This window comes from Nesoenas mayeri (genome assembly GCF_963082525.1).
Source record: "Nesoenas mayeri genome assembly, chromosome: 2".
In the NCBI taxonomy this organism is placed as follows: Eukaryota; Metazoa; Chordata; class Aves; order Columbiformes; family Columbidae; genus Nesoenas; species Nesoenas mayeri.
Window position 1 is genome coordinate 22518781 of NC_137543.1, and position 25597 is coordinate 22544377.

Below are 25597 nucleotides of genomic sequence, written 5' to 3' on the forward strand. Positions count from 1 at the left end.
AGTGCTGTAAGAGAACTGAAAGAGCAAGAACTAGAAATGCACATGAATGTTAGTTTCAGTAGATACAGGATGCTATATGAAGGCACATGCTCAAGGTGCTCAATTTCCAGATTAAAAAGTTAAACTATAAAGTTTATTTTAATTGAACTCATTTTCTTTTTGTGCATAAACTAGGTGCAGGTGTAGTTACAGACTGCATTGCAGTGCAAAAGCTTACAAAAATCCTTTTGTATGGAAGATGTTAAGCAACACTTAGAGTTGTTAAATATATCATATTTCTGCAAGAGAAGCCTTCACCGCAGGAGGCCTAGTTGAATTCCAACATAGTTTTCTGATCATCTTAGCATCTTCAGTAAACAGCTGAGCCTGTCCCACTGGAACAGAAGAGAAACATTTCCCAGACAAACAGTAAAAGAACTTCAGACTACATATATCTTGTGAAATCTGAAGCTTTTATTTTTTTATATAAACTTAAAATAGAAGGTTTATAATAAATTTCATCTAAAGAAGTTTCCGGCCTTTATATGATTTCCCATCTTTCATCCAGATTTTAGAAGTTTTAAATAAGGTAAAGAGAAAATATATTTATTCAACTACGTCACAATATTAGCAAGAGTCTCAAGTTTTGTCAAGTCATATAACAATTGTTAAGAAGACAGAGCAAAACTATAAATATGTTTACAGATGTCTGACATTCCTGCTGAATTCCTTTTCAATAAAAGAATGCACTGTAATAAGTAAAACACAGTATATTTGTCAGCTGGAATAATCAAGATTTATTTAATTGCCTTAAGGTCACTTGCTTACTTGATTAGTTTTGGAACAAAGGGTTTTCTTGCCTCTAACAAATTTGAATAAAGTTCAGGGTTCTTTTTTAGTATGAGTACCACAGAGCAGGACTAGAACTACAGATACCCTCCCCCAACTACCAAGTTATCTGCTTATATGAGAAGGGTCAAACTCCACTGCAATATACAGTGCTGGATCAGTAACGTCAGACACACAAATAGCAATAAAAGATTACAGGGCCAATTCTCAGAACTACCCAAAGCAGACGATGACTTGAGACATCAGAGCACGTGTATACTTGGAAGAAAGGCCATGTTTCTGGAGCCATACACCATCTTACCAATGTCCACCAAATTAGGTACTGTGGATTCATTCCGTAGTGACATTTTCTTTCATTGTGACATTTTGCACAGATGAAAACAGTTATTTCACTACTGCCACAATATGTTTCTTCTTTTCTGACACAAATGGCACAGATCCTGGTTTGCTGTGCTTACGACGATTCAGTTCCCTAGAAGTAAAAAACAGAAGAATGAAGTAGTCAGACCAACAATTTAACACTAGCTTCCTCCTTAAGCTACTAATGGATGTATGCTACAATTCAAATAAAATATACATATATTTAAGAATTGCTCTGCTTTTATTAATCAAAAGCCATGTACTTCCTCCTTTGAGAAGGACTGTCCCTCTGAAAAATAACTTTAAAATAGGCTAATTTAGAAGTTTGAAATTGAGCCTTTTCTTGGGACCTCAGCTTGCTTTGTTTGCTTGCCAACAATATCTGCTGCTCAAGTTTGTAGTGTCTTTCAGCTTAGAAAGATAACTAAAACCCACTACTTTTTCATTGTACTGTTAATTTAATGGCTACAAAGTATTCCGCCTGCTCCTAGATATGCCAATATGGCAATGATCCAGGTGACTGTAAACACTCATCATGGAGCCTGGCACTTAATAAAACAAAAACAACCCGACACCACTCCAACAAAAACCACAACCTCCTCACACCCAAACCAGGCCATTTTGTTTCCATTGCAATGTTGTATCACGTCATGTTTAACAGAGCACTGTGGCTCCTTCCAGCATAGTATTTGCTCCCATTTCTTCAGTGAAGTTTTGGGAAGCAGCCAGTCCTCATCGATACTGGCACTTATCTGCATTTTCCTTATAATCAAAGGCTAATCAATCCAGTAGTTCATGATCACTTATTCAGATGTTAAAAGTAGCTTCTACTTGTTCCTCCCACACCCCGTAGCTCTGTCAGTCCCACACATCGCTGCTACAGCACGGCAGTGATGCATTTTATTCAGATCAAGAGAAAATAAAGCCAGAAGAGGAAGACATACTTTCGCCGACGAGCTTCTCTCATGATGCGCTGCTCCTTGATCTGGCTAAATATGCTCTTAGGCAAGTGCCGGTGTTGAGCTATGCGTCTGATCTTTGGGTGATACTGGAACTTCTCCTTCAGCTTCTGATTGTAATTCATAGCTGCCTTCTCTCGTGGTGCGAGCTAGAGGCAAAACAACACAGGCAAGCATGTTGTAAAAGAACAGGGATTTAACTGTCGCAAAATTTCTCTACAAAAACAAAAAATAACTTTTCATTCAAATGGCTTCCTTCAACAAATGACTGTAAGCACAGAAACTTCAGAATTAGGGTAGGTAAGTATTAAAAACCTACAATTTCAACAATACCCCAATGCTCAAACACAAAACATTATCGCATTTTCAAAGCTCAGTGAAGTAACTGACTACCCCCTGAAAATCAGATTTTAATGTGCTATAGAAATAGCTGACAGTAAAACCTCTTTGATCAGAGTCTGCCTGCTTTCCTAACCCCTGATGATGATCAACTTCTGTTGTGATACAAAGATTTGCAGGCACTTTAATCACTAGCCAGTGTAAGTACAAATGCTATAAATGAACTGTCTTTATGAACAGCTTTACGGACAGCTCTTTAGGTGGCCTAAATCTTACCCAGTGCCTTGATCCATTAGGAAATATGGGAAGTACACTGGGCTTCAAGTATCAGCTTGACTATATGGTACACAGGGAGTTCCAACTTTCATCATGCACCTAACAATATCTTTGTATCAAACACGGATGAAATAGAGGTGAGCTAGTATTACCACAAAAGACGCTATTTTTTAAAATTATGTCTGAGCCATCATTAACAACACTGAAACTAAGAAATGTCTTTTCCTAACAGCTAACCTATAGAGGATATATATATTTTTTTAACTAGGCATATTTCCTTTGGTCCTAATGCTTTTTATCAAAGGGAAAACACCCCTGTGTGCTGTGTTTTTGTTTAAAGCATGCACTGCTTCACAAAGAATTTCTGTTTCTATGTACTTTGGATTTGCTTAGATCTTTGGGAATTTCAGCTGAATTTCAGTCTAGTGAGCTTTCATACAAACAGAAAATCTGCTAATATTAAATATTAACAGAGGATAATCCTGTTGTCTGCCTCCTACCTTCCCGCCCAAAACACACTAACTCAAGAGACATGTAAAAGCCCTTCATATTCTCGAACACGCAGTGGCACAAGTCTTTTGCTCTCCCACATTTGTTTCATCCGCTACTACCTGCACCTCAAGTATTAAAAGCAAAACAATAGTTTAGTTTCTATATAGTCAGCTTTGCAACTGACTCACTGAACAAACCTGAGTTTCAGACACTAACCAAAAAAAAAAAAGCAATAACGAAAGCAACAACTTTATTACACACACAGAAATTTGGAAATTCCACCTACATTATTATGCAACATGCTTTTCCCCCTCCTTTGAAATCAGCAATTGGCTGTTCTCCACTCTGGAAATCACTTTTAGAAGTGACTTCTTTTAGAATATTTCATAAATTCTGAAAAAATAAATATCCTACTCAGATAATATTGGTCCAAAAATACAATTAATGGTCTGAAAGCAAGTATTAATAACACATGTGGCAAAGGCGTTTCTCCTTTGGGACAATAAAGAAAAAAGGTACCAGATGCAGAGTTGCTCATTGTTCAGAAAATTCTTATTCAGGCATCACAAACACAAAATACTCTCAGCCTCTGTTTCTCCACACACCCTTATCAGTAAAACCAAATCCTTCTGCTTCACTTACATGTATCATGATCTCTCAAACTGCAAATGAGTAAATTTTAACAATCTTAACCCACTAAAACTAACATCCCTCTGCCCTTTACTGAAATTCCTCCTGGTGAGCCAGCCTGAATAGCCTGTTCACTCTCAGTAAATCCCAGGTGTTCCCACTCTGCAGAAAACTGTCAACAAAATCCAAATTAAAGAGCTTTTATTTTAATTAAATGCAATGATTTTCCTTTAATTTAAGAAGAGCAAATTGCTGCTGGTTTAGAATAGCCTGGATGATCCTACAGACAAGAGGTGAATCTGTAAATTAAAGATACATCCAGGATATCTTATTTAAAAAATTAATACAGATTAAGCAGTGGTTAGCTTGAGTCTGATTCCATTTTTATATATAAAGAGGTATATAGAAAGGCCAGCTACTGAATGCCAATGCCCCATATACCAGGCTGGGCTAAGCACGTTCTTATCTACATGATGGTAAAGGAAAATTCTGCAGTAATAACAAGTTTGTGTCTAGTTACAAAAGGCAGCAGAAAGCTAAGAAAGCAGACTGCAAGAACGCATGGAATTCCAGTTGCTCTTGCAAGTCATTTTCCAGAGGTCAGCCCAAGCAGCTGAACAGAACAGTGTTGCTTCCCATCCTGCTTCGAGCTGGAGAAGATGCTGTAAATGCAGCAGGATTAGAGATTTCGTTTGTAGAGACCAGAACACTCCACAATATAATAAATTAGGGTTTATACGACAGCATGAGTGGAAGATGCTCAAAGATGAAGTATGACCATTTTTCATACATTCCAAAAGTAAATGTGCCACTTCTTTCCTCTATGAGGGAAACAGAAATTATGTGGCAGAAAGACAGCTGAGTTGTGCCATTACCGCAGCGATACTTCACAGCAAATATCTAGAGTAAAAAGGGGGAAAAAGAACCCTAAAATGCAACCAAGTTGTCAGCAACAGGAAAATTTGAACTCAAGTAAACTGCCTATGCCTTTCTTCCCTCCAGATGAGAGAGGTTGGTTATTTTTCCCATCTGAGCAGAAGGAAAGTAAGCATTTTTCCAGAGCTCCGACTGAAGAGCTAAAACCACCTTTAACAAAAAATTGTCCTTTTAAAGGCTATGTACTGTGCAGTCTTTAAAACTCCACACTATTAGACTCCTGTAATTCAGCATGAGAATATGAAATAGCTGTTTATCTATCCTGTCCAGGTTGCCCTTATACAGCAGGGCAGACAGAGCACAGATGCAATTTATTTTTAGAATCCAAACGTATTCCAGCAATTTTCTACACCATAGCTTGTCTTAATTTAATTTTTTCCATTGCTCTGCCGAAAACACCTGTTAAAATTTATTGTCATAAAGTTTATTACTCATTGTTTCCTTGGATCAAAAACAACAGAAAAGGTAACGTAGATGTTAAGAGCACAAAATCATAGCTAAAGGGATGAAGTTACATGTTCATTGAATCAAAAATACAAAATCACTATGAAAAGATTGCCATGTCATACAATATCTGGTACTGCTTATCAGCCATATGTCACAAAATGGTGTGCCAGCAGCAGACCGAAAGGATATACAATTAGACAGTTTTGATATGCTCCTGCTAATGCACTTTGCTAGATCAAAATCAAGACCTGTAATTGCACTTTCTCCCATCTTTTTCAGTCCTTACTCTAAAGCTGTTACTTCTGCATCTTGTAAGAAAGCAGCAAACCTATGCTACACTACTGCTACACTCCTCACACTAGTTTTACTGAAACATAAATCATTCCTAAGCAGAAGGTTTTCTTCTTCAATTGTCCAGTGCTCTGTTCCAATTCTTAACTACTCTGGAAATGTAACAGAGCCAAATTTGAAGCTGTTACTCACAGAAGTAAATGTTACCTAGCATTTACACTATAAGAACTGCAGGTGCAGATTTTTTCTGATGTGTCAAAAGACTGAAGATCAATACAGCTTTCTGAAGTTTTATTGATGGTTCATTGCTTTCACTACAATTAAAAAACCTCAATCTACCCATTTCTTTGTATCAATTAGATTAATTCTATTTTATAATTTGAAACTTACTCTATTATTGCTGCATTTCCAGCCTTTTCACTCAGATGAGGCTCGGTTTTCCTCTCTTCCTCAAAAGCCAAAAATCATTTACCTTTTCAGAAATGCCAAACCTCTCCAAAAGCAGAGGTACAGAAGACTCAAACATACATAACATCACATTTTAAGTACAACAGTCTCGAGTATCTTGAAATTCTTGTTTAACTGGGTGTTCTGCTTCTGGACATGCAGAGCTAGATGTTTATTGCTTTAAAAATAAAAACTTCTAAAAACTAAATACTGCAAATTATTTTAATGCAACTTCTATAGTAGCCCTAACAGAGATTTGAGGTTTGCGACTCCTATGTAAAAACCATACAGACTTCACTATCAGCGGAGTGGAGACACAGCATGCCTCTGGCTCCTCCTGAGACTTATTCTTTAATGTTTCACTGATTTTAAATAACGAGTGTGATGCCAAATACATTAAAAACCAATAGAAACATGCATGCCAGAACTGATGACTGCTACGGCAGCCACGGTTCAGGAAGTGTAACCTTCCAAGTGGATAAATGTTCATCACTCACAACATAAGCACTATGTACTCACTACAACTTCACTGGAACCCAGTAAAGCTAAAACCAAGACTAAGTACTCACCAAAGGAAAAAAAAAACAAGTTTGATTACCATTCCCCTTTCGGGATGCTGGTTTCCATTCACTCCCATACCAAAAATATCCATCTTAAAATATAATGTATTACAAGATGTTAGAATTATATCAGAAATACAGTGACCTTTGGATGAGTCATTCAATCAAATCTTCTCAGCGAAGAAAAACAGCAGACCAAGCAACTAAGCGTTTAAGACATATTCTGACACTTCCGACAGAATTACTGAGTGTTCAATTTTGAATATTCAAAATGGTCAAAAAATAGCCACAGACTATGGAAAACTGGACATTTATAAAACGAGCAAGCATATGCCTATGAAGATAAGAACACCAATCCTCTAAAAAAGGAGCAGGTACTAAAGAAAACCAGCGGAACCTGATAAACAGCCATTAACAATTGCAATGTTAAGCATCACAGGAACTACCAGGTTGGATTGAACAAGGATTGGCACAGCTGCCTGAGTTGAAGCAACATTTCCAAGGTACGTCCAAGAATGTGGTAAGACATAAAGATTCCACCCTTAAGTTCCATGAGCAACAGTTACTCTCTTAAACATCTGAACAATAAAATTTCATAGTGCTTCTAAAAAAATTCTTAACAACTACAGCAGCTTTGGAAGGTTACTAATTTGATATCCAAATTCCGTGTGTTGCTATTTCAACAGCATCAGGCTTGAACACACAAGATATGGGGATGTGAAACATGATCTCTTCTTATTATAACTTTTTTTTTACAAGTTCATTAGCATCACCCATGTGAAATGAAAGCAGTTTTTCTACATAATTCACTATGACAAGTTTGTATTCTAAATTACGGGATGACTTTCATTTCTCACAGCTTTTTTTTTTTTAAAAAAGGGGCAAAACACCAAATGAAAAAAAAAAAAAGACACATGCCACTTGACCTGTGTGTCTTGGGAGCTGACAGCTGGAGAGCTTTGTCAGAAATCCTTACAAACTCTTACAGGTACATGCAAAAGCTCTATTTGCACGATCCCACAACAGCAGAACTGAATGGTATGTGCAGCCTCCAAGATTATGAACAGAAAAAACACACCACAGACAGGTAATTTAATATAGGATACACTGTCTGGTCAGGGAACACAAGGAGTATTAATGCACAGACCATAACCAATACCTGATAGTCATGACTGGTAGTGCCTTTTTAGGCCCACCCATGGTCACTTTTCACTGATGCAAATACTATATGAAACAACAGAATGTTATTTACCACTCTAAATTTTGAACACTGAAAAAGAGCCAAGTTGTCCTTTTGGTATGTAATATTTCTACAATGCAGGAGTAGGTGGGTTTGCATATTACTTCCCAGAGCCAAGTATCCTTACTCTTTCATAAGAAAAGGAGCCAATGCCAGCTAGTAGTCAATAATGTGAATTTTCTGTTCACATCTGAAAAGATTAGGAGTCATTCTATAGGAAAATTGTATTTTTGACATTCTTTCTATCCACTAGTCCTTCACAAAAAGAGTACAGAGTTAAGTTCTATGTCAAAAATACCAGAAAATTCTGTTGCAGAACATCTTAGATAAGAACAGCATGCTCCTTCTGTGCTAAGTATGAATAAAAAATGTTTCAGCTAATGCTGTAAAACCAGGTGAAAAGGACATTGCCATGACCATGTGGACACAAGAGCAGGAAAAGAGGTAATATTTCTACCCAATACCGCACTGTCTAAGCAAATTGAACATAAAAGATAAATCAGAAAGTAAAGTCTACAATGAGTTGCACAGTCCTTAGAATTAGCAAGTACAGGATTGATATTTAAATGTTAAATGTTTGACTGGAGGACTATGTGGGAAAATCTCAAGAATCAGTTCAGAAGAGGAAAAAAAAAATAATAGAATCATAGAATAGTTTGGGTTGGAAGGGGCCTTCAAAGCTCATCTAGTCCAGGCCCCTGCAATGAGCAGGGACATCTGCAACTAGATCAGGTTGCTCAGAGCCCCATCCAGCCTGGCCTTGAATGTCTCCAGGGATGGGGCATCTAACACCTCTCTGGGCAACGTGGGCCAGTGTTTCACCACCCTCATGGTAAAAAATTTCCTCCCATGTCCAGCCTGAGTCTCACTTTCTTTAGTTTAAAACCATTACCCCTTGTCCTATTGCAAGAGGCCCTGCTAAGAAGTCTGTCCCCATCTTTTCTACAAGACTCTTTTAAGTACTGAAAGGCTGCAATAAGGTCTCCCCAAAGCCTTCTTTTCTCCAGACTGAACAACCCCGATTCTCTCAGCCTGTCCTTACTGCAGAAGTGTTCCAGTCCTCTGATAATTTTTGTGACCTCCTCTGGGCCTGCTTCAACTGGTCCATGCTATAGCATCCTCAACAAAAGAAGTTATTCCATTACAGAAATTCAACTTCAATAGTAGTTTGTAACCACAAATACTGTATAGGCTACCAAGATATATGTGTATATATTTTAATCTATAGCTCTATAACGAAGATGAGAAAAATAATAGGACTTTCAAATACCTATGGCAAGCCATGGCTCAAGATGCAGATGCTGTTTTCGCTGTGCTACTCTGTATCGAGTGCTTCACAAGGCACAACAGTCCATGAATCACCCCATTCCACACTGTAGCCCTAAGTACTCCTGCCACTCCTATTTACCTGTCACCTCTCCCAGCTCCGCTCCACTTCACTCCTACGCAGATACTATCACTTGAGAGAGCTTCAGGTAACCACAAGCAGTCCTAGACAGAATTATCCAATAGATCCATCCCCTCAACTGTACAATATTCTTCCATGAATTACAGCTTCCCTTTCCTCTCTCCTCATTCTTCACAAGATCAAGTAGAAACTCCCCCGAGCATTTCTGACAGCTATGCTGATAGGCTCAGAAAAGGCAAAGTAAGCAACTCAAAAACAACCTAACAATATAAAGCTACATAAAGGGATTACTCCCAGAGGACAAAGTGTCAAATCAATTCTCTAACGTCATTCAGTACTTTAATACAACTGTGCAGAGGAATACATGCAAGTGGTAACTGTAGCAGAACATTTTGGCTTTGTCTATACATAAACCTTTGAACAAGTGTAACTGACGAGACTTGTATGCAATTAGACTAATGTCTGTTCCTCCTATGGACACTTCAACCAAACTGACTTACACTGCAGACACCACACTACAGGATGTTCCAAAAAGATGGACCCGATTTCAAAGATGTAGTGATTTCAAATTGGGTCCATCTTTTTGAAACATCCTGTAGTTTGCATACCTGATATCTGAGAGTTACATAGGCTAATGACAATCTCAGTTATGCGCCGGGGCAAGTGCTCTGTTTCACAACACATATGCTTATCATTGCACATCATATGCACAACTGCACATGAATCAGTTGCATGCCAGCCACAATGTTTTAAAAGTACTAGCCCTGAGCTTCAGAAGAGTAACTTACGTATGGCAAACCACAATTTACTGCTTTTTCTCTAGTGCAAAGGGATGAATTCTCACCTGTAGCATGCAGGTAAAAAAACTCTCATCTTGTTTAGTTAGAACTGATGATTATTGTTAACATTAAACAAGACCAAAAACCCCACCTTGTGTAGCAATAACAAGGCATGTAATTTTATTATTACAAGCTGCAGTAAACGCAATGAGTTATACTGCATGTCAGTTCAAATTAAATACAAATGTCAAACTACAGTTCTACATTTTCCCTTTATAAACAAATTTTTAGAAGTTGAACAGGCTAACAGTTGTAATAACAATTTAAAAAATGCAAAATGCAACTCTTACCACTCCCAGTTTTTCAGAAGCATTAGCTTTCCACAGCCGAATATTCATCTCATCTGAGCCACAGAGAATATATTTGTTATCTGAAGTCCATTTTACAGTGATGACGTGCTGCATTCGCTTTGTATGATATACCTCCCTGAAGAAGAGAAACATTTTAAAATGATCTATCATCACTTTTCCCACCAACATTACCTTTCAAATAGCAGAAAGCATTCTGTTCAAGACAAAACATATTTTTAACTTGTTGTTTTTTTAAACACTTAAATCTATACGTAGAGAGATTCAAATAAAGTATGATGATCAGACTGATAAAGGACCACCTTGGATAGGATGCTTTTTAAGTATGTGTTTTCATAGAAATTACAGTAAATAGTTGAAGAATAACTATTTTTTCAAAACATGCCACGGGTATACAATATGATATGTGTACTGTTCTCAAGATGATTTTCATTAACACGCTGTTACACTGATCAAGCATTACAGAATGGGATTGCAGAAGAACTGGTGCCAAAGAATCTGACAGCACCATTACAAACAAGAAAGAGAACAGTAAATAAACACCTCCAGCTGTCCACTTATGGCATGGCAATGGACTGGCTACTCTTCACTGTGATTTCCCTCCTTTCCCCAAAAATTGTCTTCCTTATCATCGCCTAAGAGACCCCTAGGAAAAATTTTGAAACCCTAAAAGCTCAAAGAAAAGTCTCCAGTCCTGCGAACAAGCTCAACAGTAAATATCAGCTAGTAAAAAAGCATTCAGAACAGCTGTGTGGCTATTAAAGCACAAACTACGTTTAATTTCTCATCAGACTCTAGCTCAACAAGTCCTGGCACCTGTTGAAAAATGTTCCTTCATGTTATATTTAAACCAATATTCAATGACAATTACATTAAGAGTTTCATATAAGAACATATCAAACAAGCAAACCAATATTAATAATAAAGTTATTATTTAATTTCTACTATAAAAATACAGAACCAATAACATTTTTCTGGTAATTTCAGTTATTTATTACCATTCTAAAGGTGAAGAATAAGCAAGGCCTACTTATTTTCTGCTTATATCCACTCCTTTGGAATATTAGTCATGCACTGCAGCTTATGGACCATTCTCCTTCTTCTACCCAGTTATTTTTACAAGTAAAATCCAAGTAGTAATGGAAAGAAAATATGGAAACACTACATATTCAAGAGCTGTGGAAAAAACAGACTGGGGTTGAGCTGGAGGGGTTATGAGAAAAGCAAAAGTAATCAGTACAGCACCTTAAATAAGCTTAACCACCTCTCGTAATTCACACTCAGATAATGCTCTACAAGAACAACCATGTGGAAGACAGCATGAATACCTTCAGAAAACATTAATACTCACATCACCTTTTTACTGATGCTTATGTTTAATAGTGTGCGTACACATATGCATTTTCATAAGTGTGTCTATGTTTAATTTTACTATTTGTCTCAATAACAAAGCTTTTCTTCACCCACCTTTGGGGAACTAAGTACCTTTCCTTTTCTTACTCTGAATTTTCAGCCTTTAACTCTCCTGTTGCTGTCATCACAAGTTATTAAATACCATTCTCAGGGAAAGGAAAAACACAAAACATGGCCAAATAACCTGGATCTGTCATTTAAAAAATTTACACAGACATCCAGTTCCGCTTACCAAGAATTTATTAAATTTAATCAACTTCACAAATCTTATTTCTTATGGTTAATCCGTTCCCTTATTTCAACTGTCATTTTAAAATAAAATAGAAAGAATTGACAGTTAGGAGTTTCAGACTGCTGCAAGATCAAAAGTCAAAACTGGAATATTGTCAGGATCCTTCTTCAGATACTCTTAATTGCTCTCTCAATTTTCCAGGTGGGATCAGATCTTTCATTTGGAGACTTTTCTCCATTCTAGTGGATTGATTTCAACTGTGCAATTCTGAAAAAGTCCAGCTTCCAAAGAATTTTAAATGTTCAAGAATGTCCTAGTCAGCTTGCATGAGTTAAGTTCTTCATTTGTAAGGCTCCTCCTCACTAGACTTGTGCCCCCCCACACAGAAGGGGAAAAAAGGAGGGACAGAAGAAAATTCGTTCCATGGGCCTTGGCAACAATCTGCTATAATGTGGAATGAAACCTTTTACTGTTGCATTAAGGGATCTGCAAACATCCCCTCAATGGTGATATGCAAAGTTAAAGCACATGACTGTTGTGAACATTACTATTCCATAGAAAGGAAGACCTGTAGAACACAAGAGCTGCCTAATAACATAAGAATTAAAAAGAACAAACACCACCATACACAAAGCAAAAAACAACGAAACAAAAAAAAACCTCCCACTAAAACTGAACAAACCCACAAAGGAACTGCAATACCTAGTTACATTTAAAATATTATTGCAAGGCAGCAAGAAAATGAAAACCACCTGTAGATTAGTTATAAAGGAAAATGTAAACAACCCCTCTGAATCTTTAATAGAGTACAGGAGCATACAAAGTTACATTGAATAATGCACACATAGCTGCATCAATCAACAATAAAAATATACTATTCCCCCAAACCACTTAGAACATGACCTAGTAGCAAATTCTTGGGGGGCTGAGGTTGGAGAGAGGAAGGCAACTAGAAGTAAAATGAAGTTAATAATAAAGAAAAAAAGAGGAAGAATTGACAGCAGAGAATAATGAAGGTGGGTTTATGAAGAACAAGTGGTATCAGACAGATCTGATAACTTCCTTCCATTTTCATCAAACTGAAAAAAATAATAATGGAGGCACAGGAGATCCAATCTGAACTTCAGCAAAATATTTAATACTCTGCCTTATGAAATCTTACATGAAAAACTAATTCAAAGTGAACTGCATTGAAAGCATTGTCACATGAATCAGAATGTGGTTGACAAATATGAACAAAAAGTAATAAGCGTAACAAAACAGATCACATAAGTGTCCCAAACTGATCCTCCAGAATTCATACAATGCTTTTCTTGTAGCGCCTTTAGCAATCGTCCAAATAGGACAAAGACAGTCCCTAGAAAATCAAGTGCCACAATACTGTAAGGCACTGTAAACTTAAGCAGCAACAGATACAGTACAAAGTGACCTAAAATCATTAATGATACATACAGAGGGAAATAAGATGGGATTTGTCTTGGTAAAATACAAATAAGTACACCCAAGAACAATAACTCACTGCAATATTAATCCAAAATTGCATGAATACTGCAGTTAAGTACAAATTCTACTCTAATACATACTCCAGAATTATCTGTCAACTACATGACCTGTCAATTTCAAGTTATATACAGATTAAGATTTCAATATTCACCAAAAGTAATGCCTCAATGAAGATGTTAATGAATGAATTAAGAATTTTGAGGACTAGGGAGGGTATCACTGGAATGAATGACAGCAAGAAAGGAGCAAAATCACTCACCTGCTGCGACCTTTGTCTACTGGAAAAATGCGGATGGACTTATCAAAGCTGGCAGAGACAAATTCTTTCCCAGTGGGTGAATAATCCACATCAAGAACAGCAGACACATGATCCATATGCACCATCACAGGTGATTCAAGATAGCGCATATCAAAAGTATATAAGCTTTAAAATAAATACAACAGCTTAATATCTTTAAAACTCCAAAGTAAACAGCACATTTTTGCTGAACTGCTACTTTAATCACACATAAACCATACTTAAGAACAGATCCATATTGCTGAGGGAACTTTTTAAAACTGCTCATAACACATTAAAAGAAAGCATGACATATTGTTTAGGGTTTGAAAACAGTTTATTATCCAGAGGCTTTGGTTATTAGATCAGACCTAGGTTTCTTGCTCACTGTCAAAGAACAGACAGTCTCCACTACTTCCTACCTCATCTGTTCATGGGTCACTAACCAAACCTATTTCTGCAATGACCACACTGTCCTCCTTTACTCCATCTTCAGATACAAGTACATAACCTGAAATAGGGCAAACATCTCTGAATCATTACAGCAAGCCTATCAAATCTGCAAGGTTTTCAGATACTCCCATGTTTGGAACACCTAATAATTCAGAGTCTGCTGGGATGCTCACACATGGTTGGCCCCTTTCCTACTGCCTAATTGTCTTTGGGCGAGACAATGTTAAGAGCCCAAGGAAAGCCTGGTCCTTCAATACATGGAGATACCAGTTCAGCAGAGCACACTATCTGTAGAAAAGCATTACATTAAAAACAAACACACAGCTGCTAGACCACAGCTGGTTCACTCTTAAGCACTGCAAAGCTCAGGTGAGATCTACCTGTACTTGTTCTGAATCAACAGGCCCACTGATACACAGCAAGGCATAACAACAGAGTAGATCATTAACGTGCTAGTGCCGATATGCAAAAGTGCTTTACAGACAAAACACTGAATGAAACCTGCTTAAGATACACTATTTAGTAGAACTACTATATTAAAAACTTGTAATTTAGCAAGTTTCTCACCCTCCTTGCTGCAGATGAATGCGTAACTGGAATTAATTCAATAGCTCTTATTCAATAGTTTACTGGCAAATATTACTTTTTAATTCTAAATTCCCCAAGTATGGTAGCATCATATTCAAAACTTCTGGTCCATATAATCAGCCAACAGCTGCACGTGCATTACTGATATATGCGTTTTGCATTGCGCTTATACTGATTGCCTTAGTTTGCAAGAGGATAGTTGCCCCAAGAGTAACAGCTTACAGCTTTTAGTTTAGCAAAGGGAAAAAAAAATAGATAACGTAACTTGGTAGTGTTATCATACTATAACCAAAATAGGTGAAAAGCAGTACATTAAATACAACATCCACTTTCAAGGCGTGGGCCAGATTCCATTTCCTTGGAAAAACAGTCTTAAGATAAGTGATAAAATTCCTGTGTTGTAGAAGAAAACAGCAATCTATTGTTAGATCACCGACTTCCTGGACAAAAGGATATGGAGCACATTTTACAGTGCCCTAGTTTTGAAGAGACAGCTTTTTCAATATCAGATTAGCTGTTCACATGAATAGCATTGTTCAAAAGTAAAACACTGAGACATTGAGGGGATAAGTATTGCAGCCTCTGGAACCATTTCACAAAATATATATATATACATATTTTTTAAACAAATGTTCTCATCAAAATAGCTGATCAGTACAATATATAAGCTTCACAAGAGGCTGCAAGAAAATAAACACTCCTGTTGGTCCAGTCTGAGGCAACAGTATTCATTTTCCAGGTCTCATTGCAAGTTACATTTGCATTGGTTCAGCTGCATTTTTTTCTAAGTTACACTGCTTTTCCCCCCAGGCACTGAAATACATAGAAAGAAGAAGTCTACTATCAAGCTTTTTTTGTTTGTTTTTTTTCAGATCAGTAAGCCTATAATTCTCTAGGTTATTACTTGAGTGATTCAAATTTAGACATAGAGTGCTTTTTAAAAAACATATGAGAAATCAATAAGACACAGATTAAAAACATAACATGATCAAGATTATTAAAAAGCAAGGTCACACTTACTTGTAATCTTCATTTGCTGCAGTAAAAATGAAAGCTTCCATGGGGTTCCAACACAGTGTATTTGTCCTCATGTTCAAGATAACCTGAAGAATATTTACACATTGCTACCTTGTTATAGACAGTAAAATACTTGCTATAGTTCAAAGCCTCCCACACCACTGGGGACAAGCACTTTCTAGACAGAACTATGGCAGAGGAATAGTGACATGACAGAATGTTTCCTTAGCAGTATTAGAATGGGAGCTCAAGAACTTCCTCTGCCCCATCATATGCCCACTGCTTTCTGCTACACTCCAATTAAGTTATGTCCTGTAGGTCATCTCAGAAGCACATTCTTCTAAGTTGTCATTTAACATGTAAACATGTTAGTGGTCAATGTGTAAACTCAGAACTTCATCATAATTAAAGGAGCTTTAAGTTAAGTAATCTATACACATGCCTAACTGAATGGTTATTTCAAAGGATGTAGTCATTAACTGACACTGTGAACCAGCATTTGCAAAGCCATTATAAAATTTTAATGTTCTCTCAGTTATTACTACCGCTTAATTGTTTTATCTCTGAAATGGCAGTTTGTGAATGTTGCAGGACAGCTGCCATTTCTTATTGAAGCACCAAGCAACATGTTCAGAAGTCACTGTGTTATAATCTACTCACCACTATCACTGTATTAGCCGTGAATCATTTGCTACACATTCACAAGATTTGCTTGATACTAGTAAGCAGATGGCTGCAAGAGGCCAGTTTGCGTTGAAGCTGGAGGAAGGCAGTTGATGACAGCCTAATAAGACCCTTGTGCTTTGCTCACAGCAGACAAGCCAAGAGGCATTCAGCAGCTGTATGTCGGATGCCCCCACTTTCGGGGAGAGCGGTGGGAGAAGCGGAGGCAGCAAAGAGGGTCCTGACATCCCGGACCACACAACTGCTCTGCCTTCTGCTGATTCTCAGAGGAGCTTTCAACTACTGAATTTAAAAATAAATCCCATACAGTATGCCTGACACAAAGTAGATGTACAATTACAGAGCAACTTATTAACAACCTAAACAACTCTAAACAGGATTTTCCACAATGCTCTAGGCCAGGCATTATCCTACTTGAAAATTCTGACATTTGGGTGTTGAATGCTATGGTACTCCAAACTCATTTTTGTTCTCAGCTTACTATACCAAACACCATAAATTCACATAAATATAACAAAATATAGTTGTACAATTATAACTCTTACAATAATGAACACAGAGGTACATATGCATGCATGTATGTATACTTTTTTATATTTAGTATATGTACATATGTAAAATTCTGTTAGGCTTGAACTTACTTCACAAAAGCTCAAACTACACCCTTTTAACTAGAGATCTACAGCACTGACTGTGTTCATTTCAACCTTCAGGTTTCTGGCTGGCATCGCTGACAGTTTTTTATAAGCCCTGTCTCAGTGGCCCAAATGAGACTTCATTAAAAATGGTTGGAGCACAGGGACAGAAAGAAATACTGTTATGCCAACAACATTCCTATTTTATAACTAATTTAAATACCACTATAGTGTTCTAGTGTGTATCAGACGACTGTTATTGCAGACAGTACATAACATACAAGAAGGATACTGAGTGTGTATTCACAAACCAAAATATTGTATTTCAAGATGAAAATTGTTAAGATAGTTCTGGGGCTCAAAACTACTGAAATTGATCAAGGTTAATAAGTGTGTATGAATTACTGGCTTCTTGTTTTAAATAAATACGTTCTCTTAAGATAAATAAGAAACTTAATGTCAATGGTAAATTCCACATATAAATACAATTTTGATTCCACCACAAAGGTTTACATTAGGTGCACAAGGAAGGGTCCTATCATCATGCAAAAGTAAAACACTTTTTCAAATACAGAGCAAGGGTTCTCCAATGGTGAAAACAAAATGCCTTAGAAGTTACTTTATATCCTCCTGCTTGGCAGAAGGAAGCAAAGAAAAAAAATTCACACATGCCCAGACAGAATCCAATACAAGAACATAAAGTTCTTATTGTGAAATTACTGTCAGGTCAGGCACTTTATCAAGAATTACAACACAGTGAGCATGACAGCCCATTTGAATGCAGAAAAGGGCCTTTCTAACTCTGCATAGTTTAAAATCCCAACATCAATTCAAAATTCAGTTAAAAGGCTCAAAATTAGACAACAAAAACCTCAGTGAACTCACAGTTCAGAGCTTCCTTTTCTCTATTGTCATCAACAGTTACAGACTATTTACATATTCAGTATGATTATTAGTGTCATAAGCTTCTGTTAAAAGAAAAAAAGATTACCTTTTTTAATGGAGTTGATTTTCTCATATCATATAACACAATATTCCTGTCAGAAGCACAGCTGCCCAAAAGGTATGTCTGGGAGAAAAAAAAAAAAAAATAAATAAATAAAATAAAATTTAAAAAAAAATTGTCATGTGTGGCCGTCCAAACACTTCTAGAGCACGGGGTCAACAGTTTATACTAGATACCAAGCTATTTCACAAAGCTGGTAGACAAATAGCAAGTTTTTCGGTCAAGGTAATACATCCATTATTCTTTCTGTGCAGCTAATCATTCAGCAAAAACATTTTAAATAGCTTTCCCTGTAAGAGTTAGAATCCACCCAGTCCTCTCTGCTTCACAAATAACAAGCAATTCCTCATAAACAATTCATCTACAAACACAGTCCAGCCAAGAGGCACATGGGAACTGCTGATCAAACGCGATTGTTTGCCAAGGAGAAAGGGAGAAGTCTTGGTCACAGGGAGTACAGAACTGGAACAGATGAGAGCTCCACAGCCACGTAACTGCTACACCATATAGCTGAGGTATGTATTGCTGTGGGTGGAACAGAGACCGCCTTACTTTTCTTTCTCCTCTCCCCCACAAACAGAAACAAAAGATAAAAATATGAAAATATATGGAACTACATTCCAAAGCAATACAGCCACATGTATACACCCTCCTAAATATTTTGTTAAAATATATCAAAATATAAATTTGCAAAAAGACATTAAATATTTTGTTAAAAGAGTTTAGATCTTATACTGATCAAAAGGAATATTGATTTCAAATACATAACAGAAACATTACCTCAATGGGATTAAACTTTACACTGCTTATGCTGTCAAAACCCCATGTGAGGGAACACATGGGACTTGTTCTTTGCTCATCCCAAATGTCCACTTGATGGCCACAGGTGGCAAAAACAGCTTCCTTCCAGTGGTGATCAATTCCTGTATACACTGTCTTAAACAACAAAACAAAACACCACACCACAAAACAACCAACACAAAAAAAGTAAAAACATTTACAACATCAATTTTATATATAAATATGCAAGTATATTATTACTAAAAAAAAAATAAAATCAACAAATCATTGCATACCACATCTGCCATATTTTTATTCACTTATATAACTGAAAACCAAGTCACCACTGCTATCAGAAACTAAGTCTTATAATCAGATGCACCCTTACACAATAGACCAGCTTTCTGTATACTCAATGTGCTTGCATGCATTTCTTGTTAATTTACAATGGGGTCAGCATTAGAAGCCTATTTACAAAGTCCTAGCCGATTTCAAAGCAAACGGGAATTTCAAGGGTACAACTACAAATTTTCAATGAGGACCTGAACAGATTCCATAGACATTACAATAATTAAAGAGTTTCAAACTATCTATTTACAAAAAGCATTTAATATAAAGAAAATATAAATAAAATAAGCTTATCATAAATTGAAAGTGCTGAAGTACATATTTTTAGCCTTTTGCCAAAAAGAAAGACAAAGTAAAAATTTTATATTGAATGGCTGCAAGGCATTGGCATGACAATAGTTATTTAATGCAGACTAAGCACTGACAACACACATCTAAAGAGAGACTACAGAAAGATCTGACCAGCTCTCAAGAAAGTGATGATTAGTAGAAGCAGACTTAAGCAGTCTCTGATGACACTTGAGATATTCCTTTCTGGTTCTATGTAGAATAAATACAATAAATACTTAGGAGATACTTCAAAAGTACCATTATAAAATTGGATGCCATTACCTTACATCCCATTGTGATAACAGGCAATATCAAACTATTTCTTTCTCCTCCAAAAGCTACACAAGAATTGCTTCAGACATAACTCAAAAGAAGAAACATGGGAAAAATCAAAACATGGATTTACTACCTTTCCAAGAATTGTATGAATAGGTTCTTCTTCTTCTCCATATTCCGGGCTCTCCATTTTCCACTGCTTCACAGTTTTATCGTCACCAACCTGGAAATATTGGCGAAAGCTTGTACAGTTTCACAAGAATATGTTTGGTTTATTTTACCAGATATGCTTTGCAATGAAGCACAGGCAGCCTTGCATAAGAGAATGATCTACGACATACACGTAAGTTCCCTCTCTTGCCTATTCACTGCTCCCTTTTATACCTCCAAGCTGAAGATGGTTTCTCCTTGTCATACTATTTCACTATAAACTGCGAAGGTACATGTACATCATCTAACTGGAATGGAGCTAACACTCTTCACGGCAGCCCATACAGTGCTGTGGTTTGGATTTGCAGGTAAAACACCACCAGTGTCTTGGCTGTTGCTGAACAGCGCTTGCACAGTGTCAAGGCATTTCCCCCCAACTCTGTCAATCATCACTCCTGCCTCCCCATCAGCGAGTAGGCCAGGTGTGGGCAACAGATTGGGAGGGGACGCAGGCACAACAGACAACCTGAACTGGCCAAAGGAGTATTCCATACCATGTAACACTGTGCACAGCAATAAAAACTGGAGTAGCAGAAGAAGGCGGCAAGAGAGCTGGCTTGTCAAGTGGCTGCTGCTCAGAGACTCTCTGAGGATCTGTCTGCTTGTGAAAGGAGGTGACTGATTTCCCATCTGTCACTGTTAGTGCTCCCCACCTTTCCTTCACCTATTCAACTGTCTTCTTCTCAATCCATGAATATTTTCCAGTTTTCAAAAGAGGTACTTCCAGGACTGAATATGAAAAAGGTGAGTTGGAATGATGACTATGTTTTTAGGCTACATTTTGTGATTTTTAATCAAATCGCACCTTAAACTGCAAATTATGTTCTCAAAGTCATTTTGATGAGCATGTAAATAGTTAAAAGGCACTTTCCACCTCCAGGTGCCCCTGTCACCTGTTCCTAAACCCATGCTGCCTCTTGCACGATGGCAGCACAAACTTTTGCCTGCCTGTGCAGTTATCTGCATCAGGCAAATTGGAAAAAACAAACAAACAAACAACAACAACAAAAAACTAGTAAGCTATAAAAGTTTAACTTCCTCTCCTGATAGCACTAATTCTGTTTCTTCTTTCCCTCTCTCAATTTTCAGGCAGAGGTATTGTCAACAGGGGACTCTAATCTGGAGTTACTTAGAATTTTTTGCCATGGCTTCCTCTACATCCTAACTGCTAGCCTCATGACTTGGTACATAGTTCAGAATAGAAAAACATATAGTATTGAAAATCGCTCTTCAACGCTGAGCTTACAAGAAGCAAAACCTCAGGACACTCTGCTCTTCAAAACCTATTGTTTTTATTTTATCATTTTAGAATGAAACATGAAGACATACCCTTTCTAGATGGTTTACACACAACTGCATCAGTTGTGGTTGAAATAAGTTAATAGAGCTTCAACATAACCTTATTGAACCAGAACCATTTCAAATTAATCATCTTATCTTTAATCACAGGTTATAAAAACAGTTACTTTTCTAAGCGTTTGTTTTGTCTTTCAATGGGCACAATCTACTTACTTCTTCAACTAACATGATCTATCTACTTCTTTAATGAAAATTAGTTTACTCAAGTTCTATTTACATGAGCATCCATCAGCAATTTTCTGCTATTTATCCCTTCCATAGTCTTGAATAACATCCATATCACAGTACCAAAATAATTTTCATCAGAAACAGGATTGTCAGGTTCACTGACAAGTTGAATATATGTGTTCATTCAATATTTAAATATTGTATGCCAGAGGGTAAGTTGCTCACTGGAAAACAGATGGCAAACAGGTACACTGTATGGCTGCACTGTATTAAAGAGACACATTATACTTACAGTAAAGAATGATGTACCACAGAAACGAGCACACATGCCTCGAACAAAGCCTTCATGGGCTTGTATAGTACGAATACACTGTCGTTTGGCCAAGTTCCAAATTTTAACCTGTTAAAAACAGAAAAGTATTCTGTTGTTAAGTTTTCTATAGCCCAAAACTGCCATTCATAATTCAAGTAAAGACATCACAGACATTGTAACAAAATGGCATAGCTGGCTTGAACACTGGTCAGATTTTATAATGTTAAAACTACTTAATTATTCCCTTCTTGAAAAAAAAAAATTTGAAGTGCTGCTCTTTCCTTCTAACCCTTTCCTCCCACCCAAACTGTATACCTACCATATTTTTGCATTCCCTTGTTTTTGAAATAGAATTCTTGCTAAAAGACAGTAGCAGTGATAATCTTAGCATCTTAGCAAAAAATACCTCTCTAAAGAAAAAAAAAAGCACACAGAAATAACCTTTGGAACCAACACAATGTTTTCAGTCCAGTTGCTGCATTATATTCTGTAGAGATATCCAACTCTCAGAGGTTTTGGCGTCAAAGCATTTGGGCCCATTAAAAAAAACCAACAACAACAACAACAAAAATCACAGAGGTTTTTAGATTTGTTTATACTGATAGTAACCAGGACTTTACTCATTCTACCAACGGATAAGAAATCTGGTCAATGTCTCATTTAAATTTATTCACCTCCTCTCTGAAAAGGTTACTCTCCTTTTAACTACTGCATGACACACATACCTTCTGTAAAAAGCAGAAAGCAACCAGCTACCCACAAGTCACCTTTAAAATAGAGAAGTACTATCAAATTAACTATATATGGGTAAAAGAGGACAGAGAAGGCAGAAAAGACATGATTTTTTTTTCTGCAACTAACTCCAGTAAAAGTGTCCTTGCTTGCTACTTGCCATATTTACATAAAATAATCAAACTGATACAGGGTTAGCATTTTCTAGGCAATAAGCTAAATTATTCCACAAAGTTTTTTGTTGTGTGCCTCTTTCCCCTAGCTCATCTGACTTTATGTAGTCTTCTTAATCTGCAGCAGTTTAACTTCTTCAAAGAAAACGGAGGTTACATGGGCAGCAAAAAGCAATCACTATGGACTGTAAATATTAACATTCACTGCTCCATCCTGAGGAACAGAATATCACACCCTCTGCTCACAACTGAAACCTGCCGCCTTTGAAACTCTTATGCGCACCGCGAAGCTACTGACTGCAGTTTGAGAAACACTACTCCAAAACGGGTATGTTGCACCTTCCAAGAGATGTCATAGCTGAACAAAGACACAGAGAGATAAGCAGGGGGCATTAAAAAAAGGCCACACACAGGAAGAAAAAAGAAGGAAGAAAGGTGATCTGTAACTGCAGCTTACCTCTCCATCACAAGCTCCAGACAGCACTGTAGACAAACTCTTTGGATGTTTGGCCATGCAATTAACTCCATCTCTGTGGCCATCAAGAGAGCTAAGAAAGGGTTTTGCAAACAGACGTTCTAGCTTTGTTGCATTCATAGCTCTTACGTACTCTCTTGGGACCTCAAATGGATGTAACACAGGGTCATAGTTTCTTGGAACTGCAGTAAGAATAACACAGACATTAGAAACCCATTGTATGTAGTATAGGTCAAGGTACGCTGAATTCAGAAGCTTTTATCTGATTTTCCTGCTATGGGAGAATTTTCTGCAACACCAACATTTTTGCCATTCCTACTGTTTTGAAATTGGTTCACAAGATCATTAGTATGCTCATTTAACAAACTCAAAGTTAACAGTCTGAAATAACTCTGAAATTATTTGATGTCCTTTTCAAGGGTATAGTGCTAAACCAACAAAGATATTAATGTATATAATAAACTGGAAGTTGCAGATACCTTGCAACTATTACTTTAAAAAAAGAGCCAACTACCCCAAAGCAAAACACACACGTACACACAAAATCCACACATAAAAAACCACACAATAGCAACTTCCTACCACTAAACTCTAATATACACAGAAAGAACACAGTTAAATGGACATGCACAGAGAGGCAACCTCACACTCCTCATGTTTAGTCAGCTGCAAGCCAGCCCTCACTCAGAAATAAGACTCGTTAGTTTCATTATCGGAGTCCTCTGCAAGCACTATCTGGTTTCCCGGAGAGGAGTGTTTACACCAAACAAACTCCAGGGAAGGGTCTCTCTGCACTCACCTGCACAGTTGCACCTTACAATAAATTGACAGACAGTGGTTATTGACATTGCACTTCTGTTTTTTGTCTCTTTCATGCAAAAAGGTTGAAAAGTCAGAAAAGTAACTGCCATCAGATCACTCATTAAGAGCAGATACTTCCATCTGCTGATTTTCAAGGATTATTTGATGCCTATTAAAATCTCTCAAATCTCTGATGAAATTGAGTTAGATATCACTCTGTAAGACACCACAGAATTTGATTTTACCTCTCATACACAAATCACATTCAGAAAATTACAATATATTCAGCTACTGTTGCAGTGGGTAACTTCAATATTTTTCCACGTTCTAAGTGTGTTACTACAATTAAATAACTAGAGAATACTCCTTCATAGATCATAGCCACCTGCCCCAATCAAATAATGAAGTATATGCAGTTTCAGATACTATAGGTGCACTGTCCTGCTTAAAGTAGTTTGACTTTGTGTATCCAAGACACACAGAGTTTTATTCCCGCTCTTTCTGATGACAGGTGGCCATTTTACAAAGTATTTCTCACACTAGGTAGAAACTAAACCTAATTTCTATCACATTACAGAGGTGAAACTGCAGGACTGTGCGAGATGATGAGGATGAGAACAGAGCAGGGATAGTCATCATCACAGCTACCAGGCTGCAGTTACTACTTGTAAAAACAACGTGTAAAACGTACAGGATTTTTGCCAGTTTTAATAAGGGATATGCGGGAAGCAGGATAAGATGTAGCGGGAAGCAACCAGCAGTAAATGCGATAGAGTGCCAAGGGTATCGTGGGTAACACTGGGAGCAGCCTGGGAGGTCCAGGCCGGTGACCAGCGCCCCAGCCCCGCGCTCCCGCTCCAGCGGCGCCTCCAGACCACGCTCTGACACCCCGAGCACCCAGAGCAGCCCGCGCTCTCCGCCCGGGGCGGGCAGTGCGGGCTGAGCCCGGCGGGAAGGCCGCGGCCCCGCGACCCCGCCGCCGCACGGCGGGACAGGCCCGCTGCACGAGGAGCGGGTGAGCGCATGCGCACAGCGCCGGTTACCGACCGGCCGAGCCCGGCGGCGAGAGGGAGAGCAGGCATAGCCCGCCCGGGGCTCCGCGGCTCGCAGCTGGCTGACACCCTCCCCGCTGGCAGCTCAGCAGCGGGGCAGGGCCGGCAGGCACCCCACTGCCTTCCCTGTCTCCGCCGCCGCTGCCCTCGACCCTCCCGGGCGGGCGGCAGACGCGGGCGGGCCGGGCCGAGTCCCGCTCCGGTCGCCCCGCCGCGCTCGCCGCGCTCACCGCGCTGCAGGTCCAGCTTGGTCTCGCGGACATAGTCGTCGGGGTTCCGGCTCAGCACCTTCACCCGCATCCTCGCCGCCGCCGGGAAGCGCAGCCCCGCCCGCCCCGTGCACACGTGACCGGATTCGCCGGGCGCGCTGTTCTCGCGAGACCCCGCTGGCCGGGCCCGGCTGTCAGCCCCG

General features: G+C 38.2%; 1 protein-coding gene across 1 annotated transcript; it reads right to left on the reverse strand.

Moving 5' to 3' along the window:
- Window positions 1–519: 519 nt before the first annotated feature.
- DCAF13 (DDB1 and CUL4 associated factor 13) lies at window positions 520–25552 on the reverse strand. Its single transcript, XM_080364289.1, has 11 exons — window positions 25416–25552; window positions 23315–23514; window positions 21932–22039; window positions 20036–20125; window positions 18949–19104; window positions 18154–18231; window positions 15847–15929; window positions 13768–13932; window positions 10343–10478; window positions 2133–2296; window positions 520–1300 (listed from the first exon to the last, which is right to left on the reverse strand). The coding sequence occupies exons 1-11, from the start codon at window positions 25483–25485 to the stop codon at window positions 1213–1215; spliced, it is 1338 nt and encodes a 445-aa protein (XP_080220415.1). The 5' UTR covers window positions 25486–25552; the 3' UTR covers window positions 520–1212.
- Between the last annotated feature and the right edge of the window lie 45 nt (window positions 25553–25597).

Excerpts from the sequence above, each read along its gene's own strand:
- DCAF13 (XM_080364289.1), bottom strand. The coding sequence starts at position 25,485 with ATGCGGGTGAAGGTGCTGAGCCGGAACCCCGACGACTATGTCCGCGAG. Across the intron at positions 19,105-20,035 it reads TTCATACAATTCTTGGAAAG|ACAGTGTATACAGGAATTGA; the intron begins GTAGTAAATCCA and ends TTGTTGTTTAAG. Across the intron at positions 13,933-15,846 it reads GCAGCAAATGAAGATTACAA|CTTATATACTTTTGATATGC; the intron begins GTAAGTGTGACC and ends TTTATTTTAAAG.